Source organism: Colletes gigas, unplaced genomic scaffold, assembly GCF_013123115.1.
Source record: "Colletes gigas isolate AHSC1104 unplaced genomic scaffold, ASM1312311v1 Colletes_gigas_Sc00007, whole genome shotgun sequence".
Lineage (NCBI taxonomy): Eukaryota > Metazoa > Arthropoda > Insecta > Hymenoptera > Colletidae > Colletes > Colletes gigas.
Window position 1 is genome coordinate 8,518,670 of NW_025106636.1, and position 23,848 is coordinate 8,542,517.

At 36.3% G+C, this 23,848-nt stretch overlaps 1 protein-coding gene across 6 annotated transcripts; it reads right to left on the reverse strand.

The window, feature by feature from the left end:
- Positions 1–638: 638 nt before the first annotated feature.
- LOC122396123 (mitogen-activated protein kinase kinase kinase kinase 5) lies at positions 639–18,824 on the reverse strand. Of its 6 annotated transcripts, XM_043394253.1 has the most exons (21): positions 18,587–18,824; positions 18,454–18,511; positions 17,431–17,586; positions 17,044–17,276; positions 16,695–16,958; positions 16,404–16,599; positions 15,997–16,097; positions 15,797–15,864; positions 15,216–15,299; positions 13,988–14,026; positions 13,136–13,189; positions 11,566–11,633; positions 11,121–11,267; positions 10,155–10,330; positions 9,870–10,074; positions 9,621–9,804; positions 9,262–9,539; positions 9,093–9,176; positions 8,933–9,025; positions 8,732–8,858; positions 639–8,554 (listed from the first exon to the last, which is right to left on the reverse strand). In XM_043394253.1, exons 1-21 carry the CDS (start codon positions 18,695–18,697, stop codon positions 8,455–8,457), a joined length of 2,826 nt encoding a protein of 941 aa, XP_043250188.1. In that variant the 5' UTR covers positions 18,698–18,824; the 3' UTR covers positions 639–8,454. The 6 variants fall into 6 exon arrangements, with proteins under 6 accessions (XP_043250188.1, XP_043250191.1, XP_043250190.1 ...); XM_043394256.1 differs by lacking the exon at positions 15,216–15,299; XM_043394255.1 differs by lacking the exon at positions 13,136–13,189.
- Positions 18,825–23,848: the final 5,024 nt, after the last annotated feature.

Genomic DNA, 23,848 nt, shown 5'->3' on the forward strand with positions numbered 1-23,848 from the left:
AACTCGTTAGGATTCGAATTATTATTTTGTTTCCGAATAATAAACAAAACTTATTCAAATAGGAGAGAAAATTTTTATTTTTTATTTATTCATTGAACCTAACGGGTTAACTATTATCTAATTATATAAAAAGAACACTCATGGTATATTTAACAGTATGTAGACAGTAATGAACACATAATGCAAATGAATACGTGGTTTATTTGCAATTGCATTATGCGGAGGAGTTAGTATTGTTGTAATAAATCAATTCAATTATTGTCAGAACTTCCATGTTTGTAGGTTTCACACTTCTTTGATAACAGTTATGGGAAAACTTGTTTTAGCACTTCTATTACATCTTGGTCTTTCAATTTATATTCTAGACTAAGTATGTAAAGCAGTGTTTTCTAAAATAGGGACCCTATGAGAAGAGACGTTTAAGTGAGGTGTATTTCTCCATTTATAATTAAATTGTAATATAAGGAGCGTCTTCTAAACATTTTGGAAACCACTGCTGCAAGTGTTGTACTTATGGTGTCTCGGTAGCATGTGTATTGGTACATATAGTGAATGTGCAGTGAGAAGAGAAGACGCCATATTGGAAGAAGGAATAAGGGATCGAAAGGTAATATCAAAACGTTGCTTCAGGTAGGTTTATTACGAGAGTGTCTATTTACAGAGGTTTGGCTAGTCGTGCTTACAGATACACGTAAATGATACATAAATGTTCATAAATTAGCTTCGCAATACTGTATTTATATAAAAAGAAAGATTGACTAAAACGGGCGAGAAGCTCGGTGAACTGAAAAACGATCATCCGTTATACACATTATATACAACCGTAGCAACTATAATACACTTAACCGCGTTATTATTTTGGATTAGAGTCTATTCTCCTACGACGAAGTATCGTTCGATACTTCGTTCGTTTTCGGTTATGAATATAAATATAAAGAATAAATTAAGATTCGTCTCGTTTACAGAGTTTCTACGTTCTCTGAGATGTTGTACACAGGATTGATCCTCTCTACGCTTGGTTCAAGTAACGAAGTGTCGCATAACGCAGAAGAAAAGAAGGGTAAAATTTCATTCGTTACGAACACGCTGGTCCATTGTTTCACGAAAGGCTAATTAACATTAATAAATTTGTCGCAACGAAACGGGCAAAACCAGTGTTTTCCAACATAGGCTCCACGCAGGACCTATAAAAAATATTAAACTAATCGGAACATCAACGATTCTAGATGCCTAAATTTTTTGCAGGAAGTCCCGAAGTTAATCCAACGTTTAAAGAACTTATTTTCAGATTTCGTCCTGCTCCATGTCAGAGTAGTTGGAAAATACTGATGTGAACAGATAAACCGAGTGATTAATTTATTTTCCTTTACAGCATCTCACCGAGAAGCTCCTTAAACCTAGAATTAATTTATGCGACAACGACGCGCCTCTTCTACGCTTCCACTTGTAAGAATAATTTCATTAATCGTCGCTCTTATTCGCAGCTAAAGCTTTGGTTAATAACGTGCTATTGACATATTGACAATTTATTATAGTTCTCCCTTAAAACGGCGTAAATCAACGAAATCTCGGTACTGTTGTCCGCGCTAATTTACACACCATCTTTGAACTTACATTTCTTCGTTAAAGAATTTTATTAAATATATATATTTATATTTAGATTTTCCTATATATCTCTTTTCCGTTGCGTATCTCTGTCTCGTTCTCTCTAAATCGTTTCATCATTCTTACAATACGTACTTGCCTCTTAAAATATTCTTTCTGTTACACATTTGCACTCCCATGGAAAACATAATACATAGCTGACAAACATTGAACCGGTGTTGCTATTTTAACTTAACAATAATGAAACAGCACCTGTGAGTTGTGGTTCATTTGAACCCTGAAAGCAACAACCTTCTGTACAAACTTCAAACAACAGCAATTAAAGAAAGATAATAATAGAATCATAACTTCTGAAAACGAAGAGAAAACATTGTACACAAGATAAAAAGAAGTTAGCAAAATATGTAATTTTAACTATTAAAGAATTTTAAGTATATTTTCATCACTGTCGCTCTCAGGGTTAAATAAATATAAATCATTTGTTTATCATCTCGTTTTATAAAAAGAAACACTATTGAAATCGAAATCAAAGCGAATACAAAACCGAGAGCGTTGCAGAATGTTATTTCTAAACCCATAGCATTCAGAAATATTATCCTGCAACTCCAACAAGCTGAATTCTTTTAACACGAACCTTATTAACACGTTAAACGCCGAGCTAATTAATTATAAGTTCATCTAGCCGACGCAACAAGCTGCGAGCACTCATCGTGGTGCTGCAGCTCATTTGTACCGAGTTAGCTCAATATAGTATACTTTGTTTCTCGTAAAAGTAAAAGAATATCGTTACAAAATGGATATGACAATGATTCTTCGAATATATTTTGAATTCTCTATAAAATTCTGGCGAGTTGGATGTTAAAATTAATAGTTTGATATTTAGGTATTGCTGTCTGTGAGAAGAAGGCCAACGAGTATTCACATCCCCACTCTGATAGCTCCCCTACTTACAGTGCGTCATTAATGACAATTCGTGAGGCAGTAGGTGAACTGGTAGACTCTAAGTTAGAGTGGGGATGGGAGCAGTCGTTAGCCTTCTTCTTGTCAACCGCCAGTGCTCCATCGCAAGGGCAACCCATGTACTTATTGTTAGAGAAGATAGTAGAATATTTATTGCTATAAAAGTCTCATCGTTGCATTTTCAAAGTATATCCACGCGGCGTTTAACGTGTTAAAAAGTCATTGAAGAAATTCATCTTGACAGTTTTGCATTCTCCGTTTGTAAGTAGAGGCAAAGACACTTGGTCTGGTCGATATGGACAGGTACATGTTATCGCTGTACTAATTGTCCTACTGCTAGAGAAATCTACGCCGTGTGCGCGAGAGAATTGATCGAGAACATGTAAATGATCAATCCCTCGGCGATCACACGCGGTATATATGCACATTGAGATCCAATAAGAATTAAATATTTCAGCTATGCACTATATCCAACAAAACTCTATCGAGGGTTGTATTTAGAATTTCGTGGTCATAAGAACACGGATATGTAAAATTTCCATCTAAGATGTTTCTGTGTTCCTGCGGTTCCCATCCTAAAACTTTATGTTTCTTAATAGTTGGTCTGCCAAGGATTATGTATAATTATATTCCTTTCTCTTTGTCTAATATTCTCGAGTCGTTTTGTTGTCGGTGTAAATGTATTTTCCCTATCGCGTTTAGCCAATGCGAGTTGCACATTCTTTTTTTTTCTTTGCTCGAATTGCATAGTCGACGCTACAAACGAAATTATTGTCTTTGTAACGATAGAAAAATTTGCCAGGTAACGTTGCAGTGTATTTATGACATTATTGAAATAGATTATCGATAACGGCGAACGGATGCTTTACAGAATGAACAAATTAATACCGTATATGTATATCGAAGATAAAGGGTTAGTAATATATCCGGGAAGTGTGCAACGAATTATCATAAAATATTAGAATAATAAACAATTGAAAGAATTAGTACTTCTCTACAGGGTGTTACTAAAATCTCCATCCATGGTGCTCGTGAGATATAATTTAACGGCACCCCTGTATAATTAATTGTGCATAGTGTCGACTAACTTGTAAAATAAACATTCATGTCTAGGTGCAATTTATTATAAGATATTCCCTGGCTATATTACCAATATACCTTTGAATATACACATATATCTCTAGTAATCTATATCACACCATTACACATTTTCCGGAAAGTTATTCTTAATGTTTAGAAAGCACAAGCTTTTCCGGTACCTCGATCCAAAATTTAGAGATACACTGATAATTCGTTCTCAATAATTATTGTACAGAGAAATAAAACAAAAAGAAAAGAACTTAGGTTTCAAGTCGTACGTAAGTTTATAAAGAGGCGTCCTGTTACGGAATACTGTACACTGTGTAACAAAGTTACAAACGAACACGACTAATTACGAACATCAGTAACTCAAATTAAGCAACGAGAAAGATTCTAGTGATAGTAACAGTATGAGAATAAATCGTTTGCATTTACGCGATGATCCCACGGGCACTGAACATCTTCTAACGGTATATTGTTTAGTTGCAAACACGAGGAAGACATTTGCTTTTATACACTTTTCCCTTCATAAAATCTACCAATCTGTATGAGCAACGCTAGTAGACACTTTTAACCAAGTCACGCAATTTGATTAAACATTTCGTTCGGTATTTGATTGCTTAAGCACTGATTGTAATTGCATACTAAATTATCGACAAAAACGCATGGTAAATATATACTGCAACATGGACTTGCTTAACTGTATTCCCTGAAACATCTCTCTTGTCTTCAATGCCACGATAAATGTATAAGTGTATTTGCTATATATAGTAAATATATCATTGCAACGACGAAGCGCAATATAATTAATTAGGCGTATTTAAAACATGAACTTATGCCTCAATTAAATCGTATTTGAACTACGTTTGTTTATAATTTCCGCATGTGCGTGCAACCATTCGCTACGAATAAATATTTTATTCTATAAAGTTTTTTCAACATCGGGGAATGAAATATTTGAACAAAGTATTGTAAAACTCGTCTAAAAACGATATAAAAGACAAGAGTGATATTTAAAACGGTAAAGCGAACTATCTTGGACATATCATGAACACGTAATCGTTTCAATTGTTGTTTTTTTTTCTTTATATAAAAGAATTGTCTGCACGGAATATATTATTTCGTTAAACGCAATTGTTTCCTGCATTTTATAATAACAAATCTTCGCGTTATGTATTAAATTATGCCACAACATAAGTGGTGTAAGTCGCGTAACACTTCAAATTTTATTTACAGCGCTTAAAACAGGAGTCAGAGAAACGAATATAATTGCAAATAAATTTCTAACGATCTTCATCGACGGAAAGATAAAATTAGTATTATTTTGTTTTTTATGAACTTTAATATAAACGTATAATAAAAATATATGTATGACAGTAGATTATATAAAAGATAAATGAAACAATTTTTTTTTTTTTTATACAAAAGATGAGATTTCCTGGGTATTCTGGAATTCCATCTACTTCCGAATATTTTGGAATGTTGGGAAAACTTAACGATAAACAATTGTTAGTGTTAAACATTTATGTTACACCACTTATGCTTCGACGTTAGATACAATAATCAATGTAACATAATTATTTACCACAATAAGCAGTCAAATATGATACTATTATAGTAAACCTTTAATAGCATAATACTTTCTTTAGTAACCTACTTTCTATTTACAGAGCAAAACTTCGTATAAAATACTAAAATATCTCAACATTTCCAAGATAATTTTACTCTGTCAATCCTTCCTAGTTCAAATTACATTTTCGTTCGTGCTGTTGCAAATCGATCAATTTTGATTTGCGAGATACCAATGTATCGACAATGGATGGAAAAGTGCCAGATACTCGTTAAATTTACTAATTCGCATCTAAAGGACACTGATAAGTTCGAATGCAATTAATCGAATACAATTTTTAAAAAATAATTGTCTACCGTAATCAGCTTTACGCGCAACAAATATTTAATACACCCCTTCAAATTTCTCGCCTATTTAATTATCCATATTTTTCAAATTCTTAATTATCAAAAGGCCTGATTACGAGTGTCGAACGATCTACACTTATCCTTGACCGACATTAAATTCAAATAGTCTTATTATTTGACGCTAACAGTAAAATATATAAATTACCATTACTCTAACGGAATTCGAGCTACGCGAAAAAGCACTTTTAAAATTGTTATCGTTAACTACTTAAAATCTCAACACCAAATACTTTCCTTTAGATACATGTGTGATTTCATTTTTAAATATTATTTTACGTTCAATGTACTAAAAAGGATTAATATCCTAAATGTACTTTTTACGAAATACTGTTCATTGTTTCTATTGATCCTTTACAGATTCGTCATATTTGTTTAAATGTTACTAACATCCGATCGTATTTTTTTAAATATAAACGTACACGCATAAATTATGTTCCTGGTAATTGTAATGTCTTTAAATTGTTAATCGGTATATATATATATGTATGTATATATATGCCAATAAAAATATGAATTAAATACAGAAACAAAATCTAAGAATTAAAATTTTGAAAGTGTCCTTTTAAATTTAATATAACGGACGAGCAATGTTAATCATAAACTATAATAAATATTTAACGTTGACGTGTCTTTTATTTTATGCTACTTGCTGCATGCAAAATGTATATAGTTTTCTACTTGTATTAGTTAAGGTTTTATTAAAATTGGTCAACCTGACATTTATTTTAATATACGATACCACAACAGAAACGTATAATAAATGAGTATTATTTAATTACATAAACGATGTAGCCATTTTCTAGATAAATAATAATAAAAAAATGTTACTTTCGTATTATATTTATAATAGTTTTTATACGAATGATGTTCCTTTTAGACGGACGTTAAATAGAAACATCAGCTATATTACATACTGCATGTAATAGGTAACATAGCAGAATAATTACTTGTTTCTGTATTAATTACATAAAGAAATTACAGAAATATATCACATAGTATAGGTTTAATACTAATTTCAATCGAATCGCCGATAAACCTCTAATGTTACGGGTTGCAAAATACTGCGCCATCCGTTGCGAATAAAATTAAAAAATTCAACTATTAAAAACGAGTTAATTTTATAAAACGAACCGTAAATTAGAAAATATTTAATTCAATTTTCGCATCAACGTTTCCACTTAAATTCTATTCATCCAGCACTCTTCCTCCCGAATACATCGTTCGTGTATATTAAGAAAGTCTTTCGCATATCTCCCAGTCTTAAAAACCAATCGTAAAAATCCACATATTTTCCATATTATCTCACGGAAGCGAGATACCATATTTCCATCGATATTCGCGTTTCGATTATGGAAATAAACTTTTGGGCGTGGATTGTACTTGTACAATAAAAAAGAATTTTTGTTAATCCGTGTTATATATATATCCACTGAAGGCATACGTTTTTAAAAGAAAGGAAATTAAACAAACGGGAGGATTCTATTGCGACTGTTAACTCTTGCCAGGTTCGATTATCAACGTCATTTGATAATTAATTATGTAAAGTAAAACATTCCACGTTGTACATAGTTAAAACAGTTTTATGTACTCAGTAAAACGATCGTCTTGGATTTGTTCGAACGAATTAACTGCTAAGCCTTTCCGTATATACCTCTTAAAATAAATAATTTATGATTGCCATCATAAACTACTTTGCAATTTATACTGTATCTTCGTAGTACAATCGTCCAAAATTAGAGACACTGATGAACGCAATGTCTTATTAAAATAACTTTGATGCAACAGCCCAATGCCTACCAAAGCAAAACTTATACAAAAGAACGGAAATACGTTTCACCGTACGCGCGAGATTTCAATTTTCGTTCGTATTTCGCGGAAGAAAGATATATATTCGCTAGACAATTCGTTAGGTATTAGAATTTTCTATATTCGGTAAACTAATTTGTATTTAAATCGTTGTATCTGTTGCTGTTCAATGTTTGAAATATATTAATCTACTTAAACTACCTTTGGCCAATACCTTACACGAGTCATACAAAGTTCCGATAAGAAGCTTACGGCAATAGAATTAATTCACATCCAAGATGTCGGGATTTCACGTTATCACGATACGATCTAAAAATCATTCGAAAAATATAAGTATCCGTATATCTACCCGTAAATGTGATGCATATGCATGGTTCTCGAGTATCAAACCCGTAAATGTAATAAGATGAATCGAAAGGTGGAAAGAATTTTTAAAATCAAGTCTCGTGTCTATAATTTACTACGTTGCTACGTCAGAACTAACATTCGTTTCGAAACATCCTCTATATAATTTTACGTTAAAACGAGAAAATACAAATTTTTACGATAGCGTCGAATGTTTCTTTTTTTTTCTTTTTCTTTTCGCCAGAAGATTCGATCGGTATAAGTTTTATTTTGTCAGGCATGAGGGCAAATTTACATATCATTTCGAATATATTCACGGTTCATCTCAATATTCTGTTCCACTGTTATCTATCTCTCTCATTTAATATCGATCACTAATTCTAAATCTGTATTCGTTAAAAAGTTCTCGGTAAATAACCAGTCTATGTAGCATTAACTATATGGAGAACAGTGACAATGATGTGTACGCTGATGTACGTCGGTAATTAATTTTTTTCTTTTTTTTTTTTTTTTCTTTTCATTCGTGTGCACTTTTAAACAGGATAATTAACAATTTCTCTTACCAACGTCAACCACTGCCTCTCAGTACAGTCACATTTTACTTTACAATGCAGTCCGCGCGAGTCACAATTCACTTGCGGGTCACATTACGTCTGCAGATTTACAGTTGAAAGATGAAATTTAGTAACTGGCCTCGTGTCCAGCTAGTATGTACAAGTCTGCCCCCTCTGATTCGGTCAGTGTTCCCGATTGAACCAAATGGCTCTCTAGCATCACAACTCTGTGAACAAACGCAAATTCAAGTTTCGATCAAACTCACGGTCTATTCGTTGGTCTTCGCAAGCGACCAAATTAAGTTTGAGTCCACTTCTAAAATCACTGATCACCATTACTTTCGTTTAGAGAGAACGAGGGACTGTGAAAACATTGCTGGCAATAAAATAAAACAAATACGTACTTGTCCGATCCAAGTAATCTGTACGTTCTGCTTGGATCGCTGATTTCTTGCGTAACTTCGCCATTCTTAAAACTCCTACCTTGCATACCGTGCTTATGGAATGCTAGTACACTATCCGGTAAGCAAACTGAAGGCAGAATAAATAAATCGTGAACGAGAATTATTTTTTATAATGGAAGAGTTAATTTCGAACGAACTTACTGATGGATTCGATATGAAAGTTAAAATGTAATTCTGACATGTGTTTTCTAGTCGATCTAGGTTTCCCTTGCAACGACACCACTTTCACTACATCTGCAACGCGCAATAACAAAATATAAATCACAAATTCAAACGATGTTTGTCCCTACTATATACTTACTGTCGTAACACACTAATATTGCATTTTTTTCTAACTGCGTAACATTGATAACGTGAAGGTTCTCCCTTCTTGGTATCACAGTAGCTAAAACAAGGATTTCCGGTTACATTTTCAATGCGCGATTTAATGGCGTGACCCCGCGATGGAGAGAACCGAATATAAACGGTACCTGAACCATCCATGTCTTCCAGTTCGTCACTGTGAAACCAACTAGCCCCTGAATTCATATTAATGAGATCCAGCTTCAATTTGTTTTGCTGATATGGTTGTTTCACGGACACACAGACCATCGGATACTCCATTTCAGGAGTGATAATAGTCTCGAATACATTCAACGGCGACGGTAGTGTGCAATCGAAATGCTTCAGGAGCATAAACTTATTTAGAGGATCGTACCATTGCATTAAAAATATCCCTGTTGGCATTGCACCGCAGAGGTATTTGTACCTATATTGAATACACCTAACTGTTACCATATTCCCCACGAGCGATGCAACTTTTCACAGAAAGATTTATTTGTTCACTCACCCGTTATAAGGGTTTCTTCCGACGCAACATTTAGTGCAACCCTTCGTGTCTGGTACTTTAGTAGTAAGAGCAAATTTCCTAGGTACTAATCTCTCAGGTATTTTGTTCATATGCAATGAAAACCTGTGGCTCTGTTTGCTTTGCATTGCTAATAAATCGTGTCTATATAATTGAGGAGTTTTCCCTGAAAATTTACTCGTTTTCACATGCGGTCTGCACGCCATTAGCGGTTAATTAGTAATTGCTTACCAGACAGGGACATGAGGACATCCTTGATCACGTACATCCAAATCGTGCGTCTTGGATACAGCTGATCTATCGCAGTTTCGTGGAGTTCGTTTAGGTTCAAGTTGTAGATCCCTTCTTCCGCCGCAATCAGCAAGTGCTGATCCCTCGTATCCGGATGAATCCAACTTGCGGTACAGTGTATTCTCAGTGGGCAGCCATTGAATACCTAAACACAAACGATTTTCTTTTACCCAGTCTCCAAATCGGTTATTGATTCAATTTAAAGTCACTCGAGTTGATACTAACTTTTGAGAAACACGCCCCCATATGAACTTTGGGCGTGGGCGGCAGTCCGTTGCTGATAGGCCTGGGAGGAGTATGACGTTTCCTATCCCTTCGTCTTGGAGGAACAGGTGGAGTGTCGGATAATAAGTCTGGACTCATACTTTCGCCGTCTCCGTCGCCTGGCACCTCGTTTTGACCTAAACAAAGTACTCATTTACTAAGAAAAAAATTAAAATTTATTTTGTCTTCTCGATAAATTAATGAGAGAGTAATTACTATTTGATGATATACATTTATTTAAAACGTTAACTGCCATATTAAATTCGCGCTCGAGTCCTATCAGGCTACAGGTTTCTGACCGCGACGCATGGATGATTTAATGAAACGATTGACTGCAATTGGTCGTCCTACCCCATGTGTACTCAATGCCTGGTAATCTAATCTTAAATTCTTCTCACAGGGGAATATGTATAGACGAACGTAACGCGCAACGCGTACGCGTTAAAATAACATGCAACTTCTAAAATTTCGACTTTATGTTCCATCAATATTAAGAAATTTCTTACGAGTTTACAATTGTCAATTTAACATTTTCACGTTCATTTTTAAACATTCTTCATAAACTATTCTCGTTTCCAAAGTTTTAACTAAATTCATACAAAATTTAGATGTACCGTTAAAGAACCGATAGGAGAATGCTAATACTCTAACTGCAATTGGTACGTGCAATTCTTTGATTGTTATTTTCGTATTCAAGGGACGTGGCAGTCAACGTGTCAAATGAACCTAATCGTTGTATTTTAATAGATGAAGTAGCAGTCAATGTTATTCTCGTCTCATGTCAGTGTTTGGATTAGAATGGATTGATTTAACTAATTCTGAGGAATATTGCAAAAGGCCCCAATGTGAGAGGGGAAGAAAACTTCAGTGGGTATAGGTACAGGATAACTGTCCCATAAATCTAGCTTTAGATCAGCATGTTCCTACCATTAGACTGTGGGGATTCGTCTCTGGGACCACTGTCCGAGAGAGACCGTTGACGTTGTCCATTGACAGCAGCTAAGGACTGGTTACTGCTCACCAGACCATACAACTCGTCCACAGAGCTGTGACGCCTGGGACTTGCTTGAGATCCTAAGTACCGAATCTACTGTTTATTCTACAGCCACATATGTTCTAACGCTTCAAAACTTCCATATCGTTCGCATTATTCGATTAAAAATTGCATTCTATAACATTCAATGTATACATGCAATATTCCCTCGCTTATTGACCGAATTTTATCCCCCATTACGTTATTTTGGCCACACAGGCTTGTTATTCTACTGTAGTCAATGTTCCAGTTTGGTATGGAAGTCTTGAAGGAAATGTGCTATGTGTACACGTTCTAATACGATGAGTATAAGCATTGCTTTGAAGATAGACTCCCTACCTGACATATTATAGTATGGGCAGTGCACTTCGCAATCATTCGATGACTCCCCAAGAGGAAGCGTAGCTCTGGAACAAAATTTACGAACATTAACACGTAATATAGAGGGGGAAACTGTTATTAGAAACTTTTTGTCAAAACACGTGTGCTACTAGGGTTAGTAGATTACTGGTAATGCGTGAATAATGAAATGGAGAATACGTATCAATGATAATATTTAGCTGGGAGTTAAGCCTTTCGCTCCGAGGAACGTATGTATGTGTATGTAGCCCAAAAAGAGTATGATCGTGTAAAAATAACGCAAGTCGAAGTTCCTTGGTGATTTACACTAAGGAACGAGTAAGAAAACGAAGGTGTTGCTCTAGAAAATATTTCAAATGATATCTTATGCACTCTGTATGCTCGCATCGATCGTCAGCTACGCGACTTCCGTTCGCAGAGATCATATTTTATTACGAGCATGCCGGAGCAAAAGGGTTAAAAGCTTATGTTTATTATTCCATGTGAAACCTTTGAACACTGGCATTGATTATTAGAAGAAAAGAATATGTGATTGAAGTAACATGTCAGAGAGTAAAGAAGCTGTATCTTTGGATGAAACGAATGCATGTAAATTCATTATGATTGTACGATTAGGGGGAGCACATGATATTGTTATTAGTAATGTTATTATAGTGTGGGTTTGCGAAATTGTAATCAGACCTGGGCACTTATTTCATGAAATAATCTTGGAATTATCTGACATGTTTAAATAAATTACAAATTATACCATTAAAGGCGATTTAGGAAATATATCTCATTGATATTTTGCATATCCATCTTCATCATATACAACTATGGATTGAAATATACAAATAAATTACAAATATACAGGGAGTCCAACAGATTTGCTAGCATATTCTATGGCTAAAAATAAAAGAAAAATACTATGTGCTTTGTTAAAAGCTTATAAATATTTTCAACTAAAATTTGCCCACATCTGGTTGTAATGTACTGTTTATTAAGCACTTGAGCATAAAATGTTGTAGAAGGTGTTGCATTGAAAAAAACGAAACGTTTAAGCAAGTAGTATTACCGAATGAGACGTATTATATTGTTCAAATGTAGGGGATATTTACTAATAAGCACACTTCATGGGAAAACTTCAAAACTGTAAAACGAAATTGCTCTTAAAAATAATATTCTACGATATGTACAAATAAAATTACCTTTGTCTGTTTAAAAAATATTCCCATGCAAGTGAAACTACGCACGCAATAACCGTATTGTTTAAAAATTTTAAGGAATACAGAATATTGTTTATGTTAATACATTTTCACATATCACCTTACGTATTTGTTAATCGTATTGCTTATCTGACTGGCAATATATTACAGAAAGCTGCTGGTGTATAATTAGTGTTCTTTCGATGGATTGTTTAAAGCCAGACTCGACTGTACATTACTGATAAATTATTTTTAAAATAGAAGCCCATTTGTTACTTTAAAACGAAAGTAACGAAAAACAATTGAAATCGTAATCTACAACCAAAGGTAAAACAGTCTACTATTACATTTTGTCATTTACTTACTGCAGGGAATATAGCTGGTCGCAATGCCCACCAACCATCGACATTGCATTCCCCCTGCACATATGAAACTATAATCATATACTATAAAACGATTATACATTTCTTTTTCTTACTACTTTTGTCGAGTTTCTCGCTGATTCGATTCTACAAAATAATCCTCTTGTATTTTTTAAAGGACGCACAAGTGTTCGATTATTCAATGAAAAATTAATTTATAATTAGTTTAAAATGTTATCGCGAGAAGACGACACGCGAAATCGTAAATATAAACGTCAACAGAGATTAATTACGTTCATTAACATCTATTCTTAATGGTATTATTTCACTTGCATTTATTGTACCCGATCATAGGAATCGTACGATCGTGGTACAAGTATCATGTGTATATTTAAAATCGTAATCTCTGTAATAGGTACACGAATTTCCACCACCAATATGGTCAGCAAGTTTAAAAACGAGTTCTCTAAGAAAAACTCACATGCAATGAACTACATTAAGAGCACCTATCTAAGAACGAAGCATATTCCGAAAATATGAACTCTTACATAAACGCTATTCACATATATATGGTATATAATATTAATGTTGTAACAGACATTTTAGGGGGGGGGGTAAATAATAATTGATTAATGGGAAGTAATGAAACACAAGATGCAAAATAGTATAAACAAATCATATTAAATCAAATGCTCTTACTGTAATGCAAACGAAAATATGTTAAAAGACGTCGGGAGATCGATCAACAAATTAATAAGAAGCTGCAGTAAGAAAAAGTAAGAAGTTTAATGCACAGCATTAGGAAGTATAAGTGCAAGGTGCAAGGTGCAAGGGAAAAGGGTTACCTGCCAATACCTTAGCAACAACTCCTCATCAATGTACTGCAATAGACTCCTGTTGGGAGAAATTATTAAAATTACAAACTGATCAGAGAAATTAATGCTACAAAGAATTAACATAGAAACAAGTTTGTGAAATTAAATCTGTACGTAAGTGTTAGACGTAATATAAGTATTGAGTAATAACTATGTCAAGATACTGCACTATTTCAAGATTACGATTTAATGATGTTCCATGTAAAATATACTTGAATTTTCATTCCATATAAACGACATTCAAGCGTGAAAACATGTCCTTTAAAATTTAATAAAATATATCTTGAGGCATGTGCCACATCCGGTACACGTATAATCGACAGTAATTGTTATTCAGCTTTTGAGAAATTTCGAGGAATATTTTTTTACCGGATATGTAACATTTTAGCGAACGCTAAAAATGATAAATGTATCAATTCAAAAAGATCTTTATACGGGGAATACATTAAGCGTATCAAACAAAATAAATAATATACTTACGGAGCAGGTGCAGTGTACAGATCAAGACCTTTTTGAACTTTTATTTCAAGCATGCACATTTATAGTATGTTACGCGAAACATATGCACCTTAACAAAGGATAAAACTTTCACAACACAAATGAGAAATAAAAACATTTAATTATCATTCGTGAACGACGTTGCATCGCGTAAAATGGATTTTTGTTTGCCCATTGTTGAAGTGCTTGTTGAAATAAAATAAATATAAAGAGAAAAGTCTCACCTAATTAAGTTAAGATACTTTCGTGTAAGACGTTTAGTACAAGACACCTGAATAACTCACAGGTCGTCGAACTCGTGCTTTCAAATCAACGCAAATGAGTTATTCGGATGATCTAAAATGTCTCACTCCGTATAATTAATAACGTAACACATGCACATATAAAGTAACAAAAAAAAAAGCAGTATTTGCCTATTTACATATTCATCCGCAAAACATAATATGAACGAATGGTGCTCTGTAGTGTTTAATCATATTCTATGCCAGCAAACAAAATACCATGCAGTCACACGCACACGCCTACTCAAAACACTAGGAAATATCCGTTGAACAAGTTATAAATTATTCTAAATCGGATAGAAATCAGTCCATTCCGTTTACGGTTTCGCAGTTACATATAAATGCAGTAAAACGTTAATTTCGCTGGGTAAAATTTAAAAATTGTACTACAACATCTTCACACCAAACTACCTGCATTGTATGCATTACCTTAAACTCATATGAAATATTTCTGTGCCTGTTTTGCTTCGACGTGACTGTCTACTATCTGTTGTGACGTTAGCGCCAACAGTACTGATACAGAAATAAACTATATCATGTCTAGGAAACGTAGAATTTAGAACGGAATAAAACGTTTCCGCTCGAACCATACGGGTTCATGAATTAATGATGGATTAGCTAATTGGATTTTGTTCTATAGCATCAATGCAGTTTAATTACTCTTTTTTACACGGCCAAAGGTTGCGCCTTTAGGAAGGGAAACATAGTCTCCTATTTATTAATAATTATTACTGATGCAACGTATGCAAAAGCGGAAGCAGACGTGCCGTATGCAACTTAACAATGCTCAGCATAAAATTACTGTTTCGCTATACACGCTGTTCTAAGCTGTACAATCAATTACGAAATTTTCTTGGTGAGGTAAACTCAATTTACCTCGTCTAAACGATCGTTAGCGAAACAGCAATTACCATATTAGTGGAAGGACCTTAAAGCATCAACCCTCCCCACGTTTTAGATTAATCTTAACTATATGTAACAAAATTGGTATTTTCTCTGAGACCACTTACTTTTCTTGCACGTCTTCGAACGCAGTGCCGATACCACAGTCCGGATGTACATCACAGTTATGAACAGCCTAAACACGCATAGATTCGAAAATTAAATTTCAAACGTTTAAAAATGTCTGAAGTTCGATCGATCGTAATGGCGGAACTTTCGACTATCGATTATCGATTATCGCCGGAAGTGTTTGAAAGCCACGAATTACCTTGACGTTATTCATGATATCCATAATATCCCATGCTGGACTAGTGTCCACAGATGGCGATATCGAATCTCTTTGCAATGTTCCATCGAGATTAATTTGATCTGCAATGCGTGTAGAATTTATGTTTAATTGTTTTGCGCTCGTTGACGAGATATCTCGCGACTCGACGTTTTCTGATATTAGGCACTAATTAAGAAAGGGTACTTTGTTTATAAAGCATGCTTTTTATCTTAGGTACTATACAGAAAGTACCTGCTAAACTGTCTGTATTTCCCCCCAATGATATGGAGTATATTGAGGGCCTTCCCCCCTGTCTAGAGGGTTCGATATTATATCGAAGTTAAACGATATCGATTCGCGAGATATCTCGATTTAAAAGCACGAAAGGAGACCATATTGTCCCTTACCGTCGCCATCTAATTGTGGTAGGGGGCTTTTTGGTCTAGGTCTCGCAGTATGACGCGATGCGATCCTTTGCGGGACATTAGGTACAGCTCCATCTTCATCAGTTTCTAAATCAGTAAACATATGACTAGGATTCGATACCTTTTGCAACAATTCCAAAACTAAACGTTTGCTCATTTCGCCTTGAAAAAACGCGTGCTGGAATAATAGTTTTCGTTTAAAATTTTCGCCTATATGGTAACGCCAGTTCGTCGATGCAGCATCTGTGAAATTCGTGCGACGAGAAAACTAACCTGCAATAATTTCTCGGCCGTCGGCCGTTTTTTAGGGTTTTTCGTTAGCGCGACTTTGACAAAATTGTGGAATGTCGGGCTCCATTTGTCTCGATCTTTCAACGTCGGTGGCTTGAAGCCGGACTTAGACATGAGAAAAAGAGCTCGCATCGGATGTAAATCAAACATAGGCGGTTGCAGTTCCGCTAATTCTATCGCAGTAATGCCGCACGACCAAATATCACAAAGCTGATTATAACCCCCTTTTCTTTCTACAGCTGCAACCTATGAAATATAAAAGTGAAACTGTCTGTATGCCCCGAAACGCACAACACAATAGATGGAACATTATTCAGGTGAGTAGAAGTACCTCTGGTGCCATCCAATAAGGTGTGCCAATGAAACTTTTCCTCTTATTGATGGTTGCAGTTATTTGTGCAGATACCCCAAAGTCAGCTAGCTTGACATCACCGGCTTCGGTCAATAATATATTGGCACCTTTAACGTCACGATGCATTTTCCCCATACTATGTAAGTAAGCCAATCCCAGCAGTGTCTCACGACACATGTATGATATTTGTATTTCTGACAATGGTCCAGTTACTATAATATTATTAAAACTCTTATGTTTTATCATAAAGTTTTTAGTGCTGTAATGTATACTTTATGAATGCGGTTCCATAAATATCTTTGCAAAGAAATAATAGATTATATGTTAAATATAGAAAAGAAATTGATACAAGAATGTGAGACATACTGAAATATATATCTTGCAGGGAACCACCTCCACAATATTCCATACAAATCCATAATTTATCTCTTCTCAAGTAACTTTTATAATATGCAATTATGTTAGGGTGCCTGCAATCTTTCATCATCAAAATTTCCTGCTCAATAATTGCAAAATCGTCCCCTGAAACATTTAAACAACTAACATTCTAATTATCAATAGAAGAAATACCAAGAAATTATGTCAAAGCTTCATTCTGTAAACTTTTCAGCTTTGTATTACTATACATTTCACTCTACATATATACACACAGTCCATGACCTCAAAGTAAACAAAACTATAGGCATACCCTACTTTACAACAATTATTTGCATGATGACATGTACTATGACATGTCAATGAAAAACCTATATATGTATTTCGTCTTAATTGCACGAAAACGTAATATATATACATATATATATTTTTTTTTTTGTATCAAACCCTCTACTCAAGCCCCGAATTTTACAATTGTTCCATTGGAACAAAAAAAATTATTCTCATTTATTTTTTATCAATATTTAATTGCAGCATCAAAATTATGTACTTTTCTTGACTCCCTGGGACTTATAAACGAAGATTTCGTGATCCGTTTATACAACGATCCAAAACCTAACCTAACCTAAGTTTAGGGTATGTCCGTTTACACGATTCATACAATCGTTTTATAATCATTCGCCGCAAAAAAAGCCTATCGACTTGTTTCTGATTTTTAAACCTGTCGCATTGGGACTTAAGATCGAAACAGGTGGGATCTTAGCATGCCTCAAGAATGCGTATTTGTCACGCAGAGAGAAGTAAACGCGAGAAAGTAAAGAAGATGGAACACGATCACGAGGGACAGAATAAAGGGCATTTAAATTCAACCCGTTTAAATGATCGAGCCGTTAAACGAGTATCGAGAACGATGCGCGCCGTGCGTATCGAAGATGCTTAAAGCGATATCCTTGATGAATGAAAAAAGGTGAAACGTTCCCCAAAAAAGAGAGAGAAAAACTTGGAAGAGTTTACCTGGTTCCAACTTGATAACCTTAATAGCCGCGAGGTCATTCATGGAAAGTCTTTTGGCCTGCGAAAATAAATGCAACGACGCAAATATACAACATGTACGATTATTATTACGAAAACCGCGGGGACTACGAACCTTGTAAACATCTCCGTACGTTCCACTACCTATCCTCTGAATGAGCTCGTACTCATCCTGTGGATTTCTTCGGCTTATGTCACTGGACAACGCGTTCGCGTTCAAAGCCATCGTAAAACACAGATGCTACCGGACTAACACCTAACGAGCGTAATTAATTACCTAGAAAAGAAGATTAACGTTAACGTGTAAAAACACATTTGTCCGTTAGAATGTCACTTTCGTCGAAACGTCGCCATTGTTCACAACAGCTCTGAAGTTAGTCGCGACCGAGCAAACGGTGATGCGATATATCGATCCTCCAGGGTCGATTATTCTTCGAGATATACAAAAAAACTTGAAAAAAAGCTCAGTAATTTAATCTGTACAAGTTTACGTTGAGTTGACCAGCAAACAGTGTCGGAATTTTTGGTCAGAAATAGTTTAAACGTAGGAAACCTTGTTAAATATACAGGAACAAACGTGAATTCTAACATAATCGGACGTAAAAATGTGAAATATATGGTGCAGTAGGACCAGGAAATAACAGTTAGATTTATTTCTTTGTAATAACAATACTGGTTGTCGTCATGAGATATGGACATTTCTTAGATATAACTCAGACAATAGTTCTCTTTTTTATTTCCTGTCTTATCGATCATAAAATGACGCCGCGTGGCGACAGCACGGACAAGGTATACGAGTAGGTCTTACACCTTATGAAACATGAATATGTGCTGGATTATCAGAGTTCATACGTGCAGTTGTACATTTCAATTTCGTTTCTAGAAAACATGTGTATCATTTCACATGTATTGACATTTCGTTAGGTTCTTCGTCCCTTCATTGGGCAGTTCTTTGAAGAACTCGATTTTTGCAGTTCATTTCTAACTTTTTGATAGCTTCTCTCTTAGAGAGGTATTCGTATTCCTCGCCAAAGGAAGGGTGGTTGGGGCGAAGCTAGGGTGGGTCTTCATTCGCACCTCCACGCGGTGAGACCAGGGGATTATTATTTACTATGTAATTAATATTAATATAATCATTAATTACATAGCAAATAATATGAGCTAATGGCTGCGAGGTATACTTCGTCTGTGATGAAAGTCCATAAGGTGAAAGCACAGACGAGGTATACGAGTAGATCTGTATGGTGACAGAGGCGCTCTACATTACCGACTGTAGACAACATTACCGGTTGCGGGCGGCACTGCCGACTGTGGATAACATTGCTGGTCGCGGACAGTTATTGCCAACTATAGATATTATCACCAATTGTGGACAACGTTTGTGGCGACAGGTGCGGTTCCTGTGGCGAGGGTTGCGCTCTATATTACCGATTAAAGGTTTAAAGTTAGGGTTTATGTTAGAAAAGTGAATGTTAATGTTTTTGTTTTTTGCTAGGATATGAATACGAAAAGTTTGTTTAATTAATAATAAGAATAAAGGTAGAGTTCTCCAGATCTTCTAAAGAACTGTATTTGTTAGCGTTCAACGGCTAGCAATTGCATCTAGCGTCGAAAATAACGAACTATTTCACGACAAACTTGAACGTTTTGACGTAGATGGAAGTGCAATGAAATGTCGCAAAAAAACAATTTTTTTCTCGAAAGTGCGTAGGGTTTCGGGGGTATGCCTATTCACGAAAAATGATTGTAATTGACCCCCGCAATTGGAAATAATTTTTCCAGAATGATTTGAAAATTTTTTTTTCGCTGAAAAATGTAGGTACCCACCCCCTGTCGATTTTTCTTAAATATTCGTTTTTCGGTTTTAATAAATTTGTTCGATGCTCTACGGAAATGTTATTTAATACTTTTTCGCGGAGGAATATCAATAAAACAGACATATCACGGGTAAGATGAGTAGAAAGGATAGGCATTAGAAAAGTAGAGACCAGTAGAAAGTCCAAGTGGATTTTTCGCTGGGGTGTGCTGGCGATTTGTCAGCCGTAGCGGTTTCGAGCGAGGAAATTTATGGGTCGCAACGTGTCGACGGAAACCTTAAATTTTAACGTTCCTGTCGCTGGTCTCCGTCGGGCCCTGCCCTGGCTGTTAAGGACCTAGCGAAAGGGGGATTACGACTTGACTGCAACGAGCGAGTGTGGAACGGCGAGGGGTGGTCTCTTCTCTTGCCGGTGGGGGCGAGCCTGGAACGATGGTGGCGGGAGAGACCGCGTAGACGGTGTTACAGGAAAAGGTGTAGGGAAGAGGGTGGGTTATGAGGTATAACGCGACGAAGAACATCCGAATAAAATAATAATAAACCGCGTATACGTTCCAGCGCGCGTCGCTCTTTCTTCCTTCCTGATTCTTTTCCTTTCTCTCTCTCTCTTTCACTCGGCTTGTCCTGTCTCTGACTCCTCACAAAATTAATGTGCCGGGTACAATTGCTTGAATCGAACAGGTATAATGAGTACAAGTTCTGGTTTTTTCTGTTTTCCGACCGTGTCGTCGAATCTGGTAATTATAGTTCCTGGAGGTTCGTCACTTTGTTATCATCTGGTCGAGTTTCATGTCTATGGGTATTCTTACCGGAGAAAGCATCGTTAAACTACTGAATGCTGTTGATACCGTTAGGGTCAAGGGGTTAATCAAATGGCCACAGGTCTTAGCGAGCCAATAGATTAGAGTGCTGGGCCCTGATTTGAGCAACGAGGACTTTGGAAGTAACTTACACTAGACTCAAGAGATTGCATCTCTCACAGAGAAACATGAGTGAATTACTAGATACGATCAAGAGTAATATTCTGGTCCAAGAAGTTAATAAGAACACGTACATCCGTTTACCAAATTCTGAATTCAACGTGTACCTAGTTAAAATAATTCAATGCTCCCTAGAATTCCCTAGAAATGGGGATATTAAAGTTTCGATGGTCGGTGAATGATTAGAATCTCAACTTTGTATTCGCCACTGCCTATAATGCTACTGATATCCTTAAAAAGCCATGGTGTATCACTCGTAAGCTTCTAACAGCATCAATTGTGAGAGTCCTGGCCGCGATAACCTCAAATATCTTATTGGTTCGAGCAGTGACCCTTAGGTCTTTCGATGTTCCAAACAATATCGTAGAGACTCGCGCCAACGATTTATTGAAAAAACGTCCGCCGCCATTGCACCCGGATCACATGCATAATTGATACAGAAGCGAATAATTTATTCGTCTGCCTGTCCGTCTGGCAAATGTAAATGAACGTGACGTGCAAGACGTGGCTGCCGGCGGTACAGAGAACGTACGGTAGTGAAACGCGTCGTTTTAAGCCTCATGTGTCACGGATCGATATAATTTTACACGGTTTACGTCATTGTAATAAAATCTGACTTTAATCGCGGCTTCGCGGTAGATACGCAAACGTCAACGTGATGTATTAACGATCAATGCACATCAATTCCTAAGCTGGGAAAGCGGAAGAGCGTATCCACCAGTCACGATTCTAGCGAAACGTTGTCGCGTAATAAAATAAAAAAGCCACGCGCACTATAATCTAACATTAATTTCATCAGACATGCCGAACAGTTTAGATTATCTTTTGAATATACTAAAGATAATGAACGTACCCACAATTCTCTGCTCCACTATCTTGCATGACAATTAGTGACATCTGACGAAAAACATTAGAATTGGTATCAATCTAAGATGGTGGATCATTGGGGAAACGTAAGGAGCATTTCATTTGCAATATCATAGGTTAAGAGATGTTGTATCCGATGTAATACCGAATTACTTTAAGTGTATAGTATACTTTGCACCTGACTCAATAGGCTCGAAATAAAAATATTAATAAGCTAGTGGTAAAAAGCTTAGGAGACCCGTTGACAGAGGATCGATAATAATATCGCGGGCCTATCGGAGGGGCCCTGGGCCAAGAGATTAATCGGACCGTCAGGTTTCCGCGAACTAATCGAGTCGATCGGCTCGAATGGGGCAAGGAGGCCCCCGTGAGTCATAGCGATCCCCGGTCAGATTCGCGGATCATATATTTATCGCGCGGACGAAACGCGACTGGATGTTTATTCTCAGGGACAAATCAATGGGGCCCGGGCAACGGCGGTCGCCGTTTGATGTCAAGAAAGAGCTCGACCCGCTGGATTCAGCTATCTCGACGTCGTCGCCGACGGTGGCGGCGGCGGCGGCGGCGGCATCCTACCGCGATAACGCCATTATGCGAATTCGCGATTTGCATATTTCAGAAAGCGCTGCACAGGAAAGCATAAACAACTCCGGGGCTCTCTCGCAACGAGAGCGCCGTGGCTTCCTCGTCAGAAGAGTTACACGCATGGAAGATTTACGGAGAGTCTACGTTTCCCTTTTCTTCCTCCTTTTTCCACTCTCTTTTCTTCCTCTTCTTTTTTAGGGAACTCTCGCACTTTGTATTCAGGCATAAATGCATGTCGACTCGAAACGGGAATTGGCTGAATCCGCGGACGTTGAGGGAGGGAGACGGGCGGCGAAGAGAGGAGGTGGAGCGGAGGAGACAAACCGGTCCGCGAATTTTTGCGAGACGAGATTTCGGTGTTTCGAGTGAACACGGCGATGAGTTAATCCTTCGAGAACGATCTTTCGGGATTGTAAACGATTGCAGGGGCACGTAGTAGTACGCTACTTAATCCGTTGACATCTTTGAGGACACTGGTGCACGCAGGAACAAAGATGTCTGGCATCGTGGACTGTGCACGACTCGTTTTGATAAAAGTTTTGCACTAACTGTTGATGGAACTTGAAAACTGTGTAGAATTTTATCCCCGACTTTAACGTAAAAACCACCCCCTATATCAGAACCATCCATTTTATCTATATAGTTCTTAAATTATAAGATATTCAAAGACAGCTCAAATGATAGTTATATTATTGCTTCTGGTCTGTTAATTATTAGCAAACATTGTTTTCGAATATTTTTTTTCCTCCAATTTGCAAGGCTCCAGAAACAGTGCAACTTTTACTCGAAACATTTTTCTACATCTTTCGTAGTTTACGAGATACGAAGACATTAATAAAATGGATGCCTCTGATTTAAGGAGTATGTATACCATGTCGTCGAAATAGGTATTCGCGAATTTTTTGTGACGAGACTATAAGCCTGATAGGAGCGAATTTTTTTCTACGAATAAAACACATAATAAGCTTTGAAAAAATATTTTTTATGTTTACATTAGACGCGAGGAAACAAAATGGCGTTTTCACCTACGGCGTGTACAATGAATAATCTATGCCCTTATGTAACTCGCTTGTTTACTCCAAGCGAGACATATTTTAAGCATATTACGTTTCAGCCAGCTTCAACAGGT

Bases quoted from the DNA above. Each gene is read 5' to 3' on its own strand.
- LOC122396123 (XM_043394253.1), bottom strand. From the start codon at position 18,697: ATGGCTTTGAACGCGAACGCGTTGTCCAGTGACATAAGCCGAAGAAAT. The intron at 16,600-16,694 runs GTTAGTTTTCTC...CTATTATTCCAG, and splicing joins CGGCCGAGAAATTATTGCAG to CACGCGTTTTTTCAAGGCGA. The intron at 9,026-9,092 runs GTAAGTATATAG...TGCGCGTTGCAG, and splicing joins AATATTAGTGTGTTACGACA to ATGTAGTGAAAGTGGTGTCG.